Genomic DNA, 11,764 nt, shown 5'->3' on the forward strand with positions numbered 1-11,764 from the left:
AATGGGGAATGAAACAGATGGAGCCATAATGATCCCCCAGGATAATCCCCTGTAAGGGTAAGGGCATGTCCGAGGGTGCGTGTGTCTGTGGGTGCGAGCGTGTGTGTGTGCGTGTGAACTTGGGGTAACAGCTGTATGCGACCGTAGGTGTACGCACAACTAGTGGAGGATCGCCTGTGTTGGTCCGGGAGTGGTTCAGTTGGTGTGACTAGGTTTATGAGTGTGTGACTCTGTGGTTAGGTTTGCGACGGGCCCGAGTTTGTGTTTATGTGTTTGTCAGTGGATGAGGCCACGGGGTTGGGTAGGTGGCTGAGAGAACCTCCCTGAGGATTTGGGCGTGAGGCTAGTTCTCGTGCGTGGCTGCGGGTGAGCATCTGTGTGGGACCGCGTGTGTCTGTGAGAGGAGGTGCGACTGCGTGGGCCGCTGCGACCGTCCGCGGGAGCGCGTGGATGGATTTCTGGGTGTGTGGCTGGATGTGTGCACGCGTGTGTGTGTGTGTGGAGAAATGCCTGTGAGTCTGCCCAGGTGAAACTGGGGCAAAATTTGGGTGTGGGCTCCTCCCCCTCATCTCCTAGTGGGAAACCCCAAGTTCCCCCAACACAAACCCCGTTCCTCGGGGGCTCCCACGGATCCCTGCAGAAGCAGTGTGTTGGGCTGGGGTGGAGGGGGGGTTAGCCGCCATGATAATCTGCAGTTATTCTGGGCCCCAGTTAAACTGATTAGTTCCGGCGGCACGGCCCCACCGTCTTCCTCAGCCCCAGTGCCCTCCCTCCCCCCCGACCTACAGCGTGACCTCCTGGGGAAGAAGCCAAAGAAGAAGCAGCTGGAGCCCCCAGAAGCAAGCCCAGCCCTCGCAGAAGCCAGACCCCGGCGATCCGGGATGGGGGCCGGGCCAGGAGGGCCCCCCCAGGGTGAGAGGGAAGGCTACCCCTAGGGAGAGAAAGGGTGGGCAAAGGAACCCCCAGGGCGAGTTGGGCTAGTTAGAGCTCCAGGGAAGGAGGGGGATACCCAGGGTGAGGGGACTTGATGGGGTGAGGTTCTTGGGCAGATCCCCAGGCTGGTCTCTTGAATCCCCAATCTGACAGGGGCATCTGACCTAGGGGCGAGGAAAGGCCAGTGCCGTCGGAAGGAGCCGTCCCCTAAGCCCCGGACCCAGGAGGCCCCTGACGCCAAGGCCATGGGGGACTCTGGGAGGAAGGAAGGGAACCCATCGAGAGCAGCAACAGCAACAGGAACTTCTCTTACTGTAGCCCGGGCCCCTGCCCCCCAAGGAGGTAAGACCCCACCCAGCACCCTACTCTTTCTCCTCTCCCACCCCCACCTTACTCTCAGTCTCCCCTTCTGCCCCAGAAAAGAGAGCTTTTCCCACTTCCTGACAGAGTCTTGCAATCTTGGTGTCCTCCTGTGAAACCCCCTCCCCATTCCCCCCAGGAACCCGCCGCTCTGCCCCTTCACACGTCCTCACCCACCACGTCCTCCAAGTAAGACGTTTCAAGGCAAGACAAACGGCACTGGAAATATTTCTAAATTTTCACTTTTTAGGGATTACGACACATAGGTTTCGATTAGTGTAGCCTTTACAGCTTCGGGGGCGTGAAGGCTTGGAGTGTGGGCAAGGGTGCTGAGAGTCGTGAAGAAATGGGGAAACAATTTTAAAGGACTTGATAGGGGAAGGACTAGGGAGAGGCAGAGGGTAAGCTCTAGACGTGTCTACCAACTCAGCTAGACTGTAAGCTCTTTGTGGGCAGGGAATGTTTCTTACTGTTGTATTGTACTCTCCCAAGCGCTTAGTACAGTGCTCCACACACAGTAAGAGCTCAATAAACTTGATTGAATGAATGCTCTCCAAAACGCTTAGTACAGTGCTCTGTGAACTGTAAGCACCAGTGATTGATCCACTGATTGACTGTAAGCTCCTTGTGAGCAGGGAACGTGTCCACCAAAGCTATTCTACTATACTCTCCCAAGCACTTAGTATATTTCTCTGCACATAGTAAGCGCTCAGTAAATACCATGGAATGATTGATTAAGGCAAAAGAAATATTTAAAGAGGTTGGGGGTGGTCCTGGAGGGGCTGGGAGAGGGGAGGTTACCTGATAGTCACCTGGGAGAACTGACCCGTCCATTTGACTTCTGATGAAAAGTCAGTGACCCTATTGTGGAACCTCTTGCTATATAAATATGTTGATGTAACTATGTAAATAACAATGGCATTACTAAGCGCCTACTATGTGCTAAAATACAAGATTATCAGATTATACAGGGCTCACAATCTATCTTATCCCCATTTTACAGATGAGCAAATTGAGGCTAAGAGAGATTATGTGACTTGCCTAAGGTCACAAAGAAGGCCTGTGGCAGAGCTGGAACTAGAACTTAGGTCTTCTGTCTCCCAGTCCTGCGTTTTTGCTGTGCCTCATATAAATCATTTAGAATTGACTGAGTAGACACTTCTGGGTAATTTCAGTAAAGACAGGGGAGCTTATCCCCTATTCAGACCATTGGACCCAACAGGGAAGGCTCACTTGCCCCAGGGGCTTGAGGACACTGAGCTCATCTCCCGGAGGGGCTAGCAGGGGTAGGGAGAGGTTAGGGGAGGCCAGGATCCATGGGTCAGCAGGGAGAGGGAGAGAATACAAAAAATTGCCCCCCTCCCCTGCCCTCCGAGAATGACACTGGGCCTTTTTCCCAGAGGAAGAGGAGGAGGATGAAGAGGAGGATGAAGAAGAGGTCAAACACTCTACCTTGAAAGCTTCCAAGACAGCTTCCCAACACAAGGCCCCTAAAGACAGCAAGCTCCAGCTCCGGGGTGAGGGGGCCAGAGCCTGGGCCTAGGCTGCAAGCTCCTTGTGGGCAAGGAATGTGTCTACCACCTCTGTTATATGGTATTCTCCCAAGCATTTAGTACAGTGCTCTGCCCACAGTAAGCGCTCAATAAGTACAAATAATTGATTGGGGGAGAGGAGGCTGGGATTGATTTAGATGGGCCTGAGAGAAGGAGGGGACGAGGGAGAAGAACTGAGGAGAGAATCTAGAGCAGAAAAGAATGGGGAGGGAGAGGCCGGCGAAGAAGGGAGAGAGAGGGTCTAGGGAAGGAAACAGAGACGCCTAGAATTGGGCCCAAAGGGCCTGGGGGATCCCTTCAAGCCCCTCTCTCCACCCCTAGGGGATCCGGAAGGCCACGGGACCTCTGGGAAGGTACAGCGGGGCAGGAAGGAGGCAGCTACTGGGAATTCAGGGGCCAAGGTGCTCCAGGAGAGAAGGCGCAAGAAAAATGGTGAGAACTGATCCCATCCTAGCCCCAAGAGCTTCCCGTCTGGTCCCATTCCAGCTCTGCAGGCCCAGGACCCAGAATCCTCAGCCCCGATATTTACACGTCTTCAGAAGGGTGGGTGGGTGGGACCCCAGGCTCTGGCCCTCGGCTCCCCCCGGCTCCCCCTCAGTTTCCCTCACATCCCATCGCCACCCGTCTACTTAGAATGTGAGTCCCACGTGTGACCGGATTACGTTGTACCTACCCCAGGGCTTAGTACAGTGTTTGGCACATAGCAAGCACTTAATAAATACCGTAATTATTATCTCCAGCAGGGTCAAGTGAGGCGGAGCGAGATCATCCCCCAGGCAGTCCCCCAGGAGGCCTGAAGAAGTGCCCGGTGACCATGTTCCAGGTCGGAGGGACCGGTCCCCAGGAGAAAGTGGCTAAGAAGCAACGTGAGGAACCCCAGGCCTAGATCCATACTGGCCAACCAGGGCACGGGCAGGTGGAACTGGTCTTGGACTAAGTCTAGCTCTAGGAGCATAGGGCTCAAACCCAGCCTAACACCTGGCCAGGCCCAGACAAATATCACTGAAGAGGAAGAGGAGGAGAGGGAGGAGGAGGAGGGAGAGGAGATGGAGGAAGAGGAAGAGGAGGAAGAGCAGGAGGAGGAGGAGGGAAGGGGGAGGAGGGAGGAAGCCATGCATGCCCAATGAGTCAGAACCAGGTCTGTTCAGACATCCACATCACTCAGCTAGACAGGCTCAGCAGACCCACTGTCTCCACCTTAGCCTTCCCGCAAGAGGCCCAAGAAACCCTGAAATGCTGGGTCCTGAGACCCTCCCCCACTCTCTCAAGCTGGGTCCTCCAGGCCCACCGAGCCCAGGGCTGGGTTGGAACTATCGGAAAACAACTAGATCAGTCCTGGCTCTGGGGGTTCCATCCAGAGGGGAGCTCTCTCCCCCAGCGCATCGTGGACCTGCTTCACCCGCCCTTCGTCACCCTGTCTCAGACTGATCAGCTGCTCTCAAAGAGCAACAAAGTGATCCGGAAGTAAAGAAGGGTTGGGAGAAATAGCCACTCTTTCCATCTTCCCTCCGCCCCCTCCACTCCACCAACTTTTAGGGAAACGAGGAGATTTTGGAACTGGGGGAAGAGGAGCACATAGCCACCTTAACCCCAGAGCCCTTAGTTCCTGGGATCACCCAGAGGCCTCCAGATTGACTTCCCTCTTGTTCTTGGCCCTCAGCACCCTCTAAAGTGCCCGCTGCCACTGAGAGCAAGGAGGAGAAGGCAACCACGAAGAACAGTAACCAGAAAGGGAAAGGGCGGAAGACCCGCAAGGTGTGAGGGGAGCAGGGAGAGGGGTCTAAAGGGAGGGAACTGATGATGATGATTGTGGTATTTGTTAAGCGCTTACTGTGTGCCAGGCACTGTACTAAGCGCTGGGGTGGATATAAGCAAATCGGGTAGGACACAGTCCCTGTCCCACATGGGGCTCCCAGTCTCAATCCCCATTTTACAGATGAGGGAACTGAGACACAGAGAAGTGAAGTGACTTGCCCAAGGTCACACAGCAGACAAGTGGCAAAACCGGCATTAGAACCCATGACCTTCTGACTCCCAGGCCCGTGCTCTATCCGCTATGCCATGCTGCTTCTCTAGCGACGATCATCCTTATTCCGACGGGAAACCCGGAAAGAGAGGGGTACCCTCTGGGTCTTGGAAAGTCCAGTCTAATTTGGAAGGGTGTCCCCTCTGGCAGGGAGTGAGGGTGGGGGACTTCCGGGCCTGGCTTCTCCCTAAACCTTTCCCTGACCCTACTCAGAAAGAGGAGCGGGCCCCGTCTCCCCCCATTGAGGTGGGTGACCCTGAGGAGTTTGTGCTGCGGCCTGCCCCCCAAGGGGGGACCGTGCGCTGCCGGTTGACCCGGGACAAGAAAGGGATGGACCGCGGACTTTACCCCTCCTACTACCTGCACCTGGACAACGAGCGCAAGGTGGGTGGGCCTGCCGGCCAGCCGGGACAAAAAGGAGGAGGGCGGGGAGGGGGCCGAGGGTGGGAATTGATCCGGAGCTGCCCGGGGTCATATACAAACCCACACTGGGCCCTCGCTCTGCTGGGCCACAGTAACAGGAGAGGACGTGCTAGGAGGTTCTGATCGGCCGTGATTCTCTCCAAAGTCCAAGGCTTGGGGCTGCCTCCTCCCCTGGGTGATCCTTTATGTGTTCTCTAGACCCCAGATCTGCCCACCCCCAATAGCACAGTAAATTAAGAGCAGCCTGGAAGTTAGATGGATCTGGTGAGACTGGGACGAGGGCTGGGACTGGGACTAGGGTCAGGGCTGGGGCTGGGACTAGATCTGGGGCTCCAGTTGGGGCTGGGCTGCGGCAGGGGCTGAACCTGGAACTGGACCTGGGGCAAGGGCTAGGGTTGGTCCCTGGTCCTGGGCCGGAGCTGGGGATGGACCTGGGATTGGAGATGGGCTGGCGCTGGTGCTGGAGCTGCAGCTGGGACCGGGCCTGGGGCTGAGGTTTAGACTTCTCCAGGGGAAGTGTAAAGTGCAGGAGGGCATCACCCGGTGGAGCTCAGGACGGGTTCCCAGCCCACTCTCCCTACAGGTATTTCTCCTCGCCGGGCGCAAACGCAAAAAAAGCAAAACGTCCAACTACGTGATCTCCAGCGATCCTATAGACCTATCCCGTGGTGGGAACAACTTTGTCGGCAAGCTCAGGTAGGAAAAAGGGAGAAAGGGGTGGGGAGGGCCGGAGGAAGCGGGGAAGGGACGAAGGAAGGGGCGGCGGTGATGAGGGTGGAAGTCAGAGGACCAAAGGGACAAGAGGACATGAGGGGAAGGAATGGAGTGGGGAAGCTGGGAGAAGAGCAAAGAGAGGAGAAGGGATGGAGAAGGAGGGATCAGGGCAGGAGCCTGGGAGCTAGAAGGAGGGCAAAGGGAGAGGCTCAATCCCAGGCATAAAGCTGGGGGAGAGTCCAGAGTGACCACTCCGCCTCTGGTGACAGCCGCACCTTCGAACGGAAGGATAACTGTGCTACTACTTGGTCCCTCCCTCAGACCAGAAGGGTCCAGAGCCACAGGAAGGAGACAGAACGGGCGGGAGGCCAGGATAAGTGGCTGGCATGGTGGAGGATGTGCAGCGGAAAGGATCCGTGTCCCTGTCTCTGACCCACCCAGAACCATCTAATCCCCACCTGCTCCAGTTCCCCACCTCCCTACACTCCTACACCTCTAGCTGGTCCCACCTTCGGTCTTGCATTTGGGGCAAGTCACACTCCATCCCTCCCCTTCCTTTGGTCCCGACTCCAACGCTGCCCTTGGTTTCAGGTCAAACCTCCTGGGGACCCGGTTCACTGTGTTTGACAACGGGGAGAACCCCGACCGGGCCGTCACTGACTGGGGTGCGGTGCGGCAGGAGCTGGCCGCCGTGGTCTACGTAAGGTCCAAAGGCAGAACAGTAATAATAATAATAATGGTATTTGTTAAGGGCTTACTATGTCTCAAACGATGTTCTAAACCCTGGAGTAGATACAAGATTAATTAGGTTGGACACAATCCCTGTCCCACATGGGGTTCACAGGACTAATCCCCATTTTACAGATGGGATCACTGAGGCAGAGAAGTGAAGTGACTTGATCAAAGTCACCCAGCAGAGAAGTGGCAGAGCTGGGATTAGAACTCAGGTCCCTCCGACTCCCAGGCTGGTGCTCTAACCATTAGGCCATACTACCTCTCTCTCCCTGCCTCTCCCCCTGTTGTCACCATCACCAATGGCATTTACTAAATGCCTATGGTATGCAAGGATTGGGAGAACATAGAAAGGAAAGACACCAAAGAACCACAGCCTGTTGGAAAGAGCCCGGCCTGGGAGTCCAAGGACCCGGGTTCTAATCCCGCCCTACCGTCCCACTGTAGACTGTAAACTCGATGTGGACAGGGAATATGTCTGTTCTTTTGTTTCTCCCAAATGCTTTGTACAGTGCTCTGCACACAGTAAGTGCTCAAAAAATACGATTGACTGACTGACAATTTGTCTGCTGTGTGACCTTGGACAAGTCACTTACCTCTCTGTCCCTCAGTTTCCTCCTCTGAAAAAGCAAGATTAAATCGCTGTTCTCCCTCGTCTTAGACTGTGAGGCCCACATGGGATGGGGATCGTTTCCTGTCTGGTTATTTTGTACCAAGTCCAGTGTGTAGCAATGATTAGCCCAGAGAAAGCACTTAGCAAACACTTCCATTATTATTAAAAGACATAGTACCTGCCCTCGAGGATCTTACACTCCACAAGTGGTCCCCCTTCCTCCCCCCTCCACTTTTACTGTCCTTCCGTCTTTTACAATTACCACCAACCGTTGACCCTTGGCTTTCTGTGACCTCTTACCCTGAACCGCCCCCCCCTTCCGCCCCATCCCGTTCTGGCCCTTATGCTCCCTGGGGTCTGGAATCACGCGTCTCTATCTCTCCCTGTCTCCTCCCTCCCTCCCTCTCTCTGCCCCAGGAGACCAATGTACTCGGATTCCGGGGTCCCCGTCGCATGACGGTCATTATTCCAGGAATGAATTCGGAAAGCGAGAGGGTCCCCATTCGGCCCCGCAACGTGAGTCACCCTGACCCTTCCCTCTGACCTACTGCCCCGTGCCGGCCAAGCCTGGCCCACAGATCTTACAGATCCCAAGCCCAGGGGCCGCGACAATTCAGCCCAAAGCCAAACCTGGTGGTCCCTCCTAAGTCCCCTATTAGCCCCCCGGTTCAAGGATTTCGAGGTAGGGGGCCGGGCGCTGCTGTGTACATGGTCGGTTAATTACCCCTTAGGCTGCCGAGACCACAGCTGTCCGCCGTCCCTAGAGCAACTGCACATGTATGGCACAGACTCGTGGACGTGACTCCGGGTTTGTTGCTCAAGGGCTCCGTTGCCGGTGCTCCAACCTCCGGCCCCCAGTGGGGCTGCGATGAGGATTTTCCATGTGTACCAACTTCTACTTCGACACCTGACTATCAACTCTCGCCCCATCTAACCCTGCAACTCTTCTGCAATCAGATACGCACAAAAATGTAAACATACACCCGCATTCACAGACTGACATACACACTCACATAAACATACTCACACAATACGTACAAACACACCCAGATTGACAAATGCACTTAACCACTCCCCCCCACCACCCCCCACACGGACCCTCACTCAAAGATATTCAAACAGCAAAAAGACACAAAAGCAGTCATAGTCACATTCCTCTACAGACTGAGTTCGAATCCCAGCTCTGCCACTTGCCAGCTGTGTGACTTTGGGCAAGTCACTTAACTTCTCTATGCCTCAGTTACCTCATTTGTAAAATGGGGATTAAAACTGTGAGCCCCACGTGGGACGACCTGATCACCTTGTATCCCCTCAGCGCTTAGAACAGTGCTTTGCACATAGTAAGCGCTTAACAAATACCACCATTATTATTATTATTATTATCTCTCTCTCTCACACACACACACACACAATCACACACTCACATGCACAATCACACACGGACCTATAGACCCAAATGACCGACTCTCTCACACCAACTCCGACATTCATGTGCACCCTGATTTTTTCAGACATTCAGATGCACCCTCTCTCCCACACCCACTCACGCTCAGATACGTAAACGTTCACAGGCTGGCCCAGCCACAAGCACATGTGGACATGTGCAATCGCACGGGCACACACATAGACACCCAAATGTACACTCTCACTTATGTATTTAGGCACAGATGAAAAGGGACCCAAAAAGACTGACCCCCCCCCGTCCATGACCCCGCAGTGGGCACGGGACCCTAGCTCTATTCTGGCAGCTCCCTCGAGGTCCCCACCTCCAGACCCCCTTATTCCCCTAGGCCAGCGACGGGCTGCTGGTGCGCTGGCAGAACAAGACCTTGGAGACCCTGCTGGTGTTACATAACAAGACACCGGTGTGGAGCGAGCAGAGCGGCTCCTATACCCTCAACTTCCACGGCCGGGTCACCCACGCCTCTGTCAAGAACTTCCAGATTGTTCACGACGACGACCGTGAGTGTCCGTCAACTCAAGCCAGGCTGGCTGCCTCGCAGTCAGGGGAGGGCCCCCCACACCCTCCTCGGTCTCCTCACTTCAAAGCGAAGTTCAGGTTCAGAGTGCTGGATAGCCTCCTCTTTAATGCCTCCGTTGTCGCCCCCTTTTCAACCTCCCAAGCAATCCCTTCACTCCCAGCTCCCCCCCAATCTTGGCTCCCCCCAAGTTCCCTCCCCTCTCCCACACTCCCTGCATCCCCCCTCCCCCCATCCCTGCAAGTGTCCCCTTCTCTCCCCCTCCTCCACACCTGTCCCAAGCCCTTGGGAAGCTGCTGCCCACATATCGGATTTCAAGTGGGGGGTGAGAAAGAAGGAATATTTTTAGCAGCTTCCTGTGTCCCTGGGAGCTAGGACAGGGAGGGGCAGGGAATGGGTGATCAGAACCTGGGCTTAGCGGGGCCTAGTTGGGGAAGAAGGGGGGCAGCCAAATGGGGGTGGGGGGTGAGGCGGGAAGGGAGAAGGGGTTGAGGGGAGTGAGCCAGTGCTGGGACTGGGGTTGGAGATGGAGGGGTTGGACATCGAGCAGGGAATGCCCCCCATAAGGGTGGTGAAAGATTGGGACCCTGGAGGGCCCTCTCGATTCCCTCCCTCCCACTTCCATCCGGGGTTAGGGAGGCCCTGACTGAGCCAGGAAGGACCTCCAACCCCGACACCCCCTGCCCACAGCCAACCCCCGGTCCTCTCCCTCCTCTCCCCGCCTCCAGCCGACTATATCGTGCTGCAGTTTGGCCGCGTGGCCGAAGACACCTTCACCCTGGACTATCGCTACCCGTTATGTGCCCTGCAGGGCTTTGCCATTGCCCTCTCCAGCTTCGACGGGAAACTCGCCTGCGAGTGACTCCCTCCGCGACGCCGCCGGAGGAGCTTGGGACGGGCCAGTCGGTCAGGCGGCCTGGTACAATCCCCGGGCCTGCCTCCCTCCAGAGTTTGATCCCCCCCAAACTAGAGCCGGTCCCCCCACCTCTCTCTGGAGGCCCTCCCAGACCCTCTAGGCCTCTGTAATCAGCCTCCCTGCTCAAGTTCCCCAGGGACCTTGCCCCAGTAGCTACTTCCCGGAGATTCCCCTGGAACCCCAACCCTCCAGCCCTGACTCTCCTCTCTTCCTGCCAGCCCTCCATAAACCCATGACCCGGATTTCTCCTGACTCCCACCACTCTGACCCCCAAGTACCTCCCGCCCAGCTCCAGGGCCTGCGGGAGAATTGAGAGAGGGGCGGGATTACGGGGTCTGGCGGAGATGAGGAACATCTGGACTGGAGCCGGCTGCGGGCAGTAGCACATCTGGATGAAGAGATTTGCTCCTTCCCTCTCCCTGCCCCCCTCCCCCGTTTTTCTGAGTCACTTCCTGTCCAGGAGTGGGGGTAGGAGGGACAGTTATGGGGGGGGGGGGTTGTTTCTCTACCCCCATGCCAGGCAAAAAGGGGATTTGGAACTGGGCCCCGAGAGCCAGGACAGGGTATGGAGAGGAGGGGTGCAGTTCTCAATAAAAAGTCGTTTTCCTGTCCCAGAGCACCGATTCACTGCGAGACGAGGGAGTCGCATCGCTTAGAACCCAAAGTATCCGGGAGGACACAGACAATTTTGGTGGGGGGGGGGGGGGGCTGGTAAGAAACAGGAGGAAGGGGCACGGGTGGGTGTAGGGTTCTGAAGGTGGGATGATAAACGGGAGGAAAGGGCACGGGTGGGTGTAGGGGTCCTGGAGGGGGGATGAGAAACGGGAGAAAGAGGTATGGGTGGGCATCGGGGTCGTGGAGGCGGGATGAGACATGGGAGGCAGGGGCACGGGTGGAGATAGGGGTCCTGGAGAAGGAGTGAGAAACAGGAGGAAGAAGTAAGGGTCGGGGGTCGGGGTCCCGGAGGGGGGATGAGAAACTGGAGGAAAGGGCACGGGTGGATGTTGGGGTCCTGGAGGGAGAGAATTAAGGAGTGGTGGTGGTGTGGGAAGGGGGGGGGGGGGTCATCCCCGAGCCGAGAGTCCATGGCCCGGCCGAGGTGGCCAGGCCCGGCGCCCCCACTCCGACTCCTGACCCCTGACCCCGACCCCCGCCCACCCCGAAATCGTTGGGTCCTGGCGCTCTCGGGCTCCGCCTTCGGGAAGCGGCGGGGAAAGTTTGGGAAAAGGGGCCGGGAAGCCGGGAGAGAGCCGGGGCAGAGCCGGGGGAGCCAGCTGCGGAAAACAAGGAAAACGGGGGGTCCGGGGGGCGGGGGGGGCGGGAGAAGTGCCGGGAGATCCGGGAAACCAGAAAACCGGGAAATGGGGAAACGGGATATTCGAGAAACGAGAAAGCCGGGGAACCGGACAAACCGGCTGGGGGAGAGGAGGCAAACGTGATCAGCCGCCGGGGCGGGGAAGGAAGGCCGGGCCGGGCCGGGCCTGGCCGGGAGTCCGGGGGGCCAGGGGTCGGGGG

General features: G+C 56.9%; 1 protein-coding gene across 1 annotated transcript; it reads left to right on the top strand.

Annotated features, from left to right (window-relative positions):
- The first annotated feature begins 506 nt into the window (after window positions 1-506).
- On the top strand, window positions 507-10,195 carry TULP1 (TUB like protein 1). The gene is made up of 14 exons (XM_029069661.1): window positions 507-512; window positions 789-912; window positions 1,433-1,482; window positions 2,696-2,731; window positions 2,997-3,021; window positions 3,168-3,278; window positions 3,623-3,712; window positions 4,507-4,601; window positions 5,086-5,256; window positions 5,879-5,991; window positions 6,601-6,709; window positions 7,772-7,870; window positions 9,145-9,316; window positions 10,062-10,195. Exons 1-14 carry the CDS (start codon window positions 507-509, stop codon window positions 10,193-10,195), a joined length of 1,335 nt encoding a protein of 444 aa, XP_028925494.1.
- The last annotated feature ends 1,569 nt before the right edge of the window (window positions 10,196-11,764 follow it).

Source organism: Ornithorhynchus anatinus, chromosome 7, assembly GCF_004115215.2.
Source record: "Ornithorhynchus anatinus isolate Pmale09 chromosome 7, mOrnAna1.pri.v4, whole genome shotgun sequence".
NCBI lineage: Eukaryota > Metazoa > Chordata > Mammalia > Monotremata > Ornithorhynchidae > Ornithorhynchus > Ornithorhynchus anatinus.

Bases quoted from the DNA above. Each gene is read 5' to 3' on its own strand.
- TULP1 (XM_029069661.1), top strand. The intron at 1,483-2,695 runs GTAAGACGTTTC...TTTTTCCCAGAG, and splicing joins TCACCCACCACGTCCTCCAA to GAAGAGGAGGAGGATGAAGA. The intron at 9,317-10,061 runs GTGAGTGTCCGT...CCCCGCCTCCAG, and splicing joins GATTGTTCACGACGACGACC to CCGACTATATCGTGCTGCAG.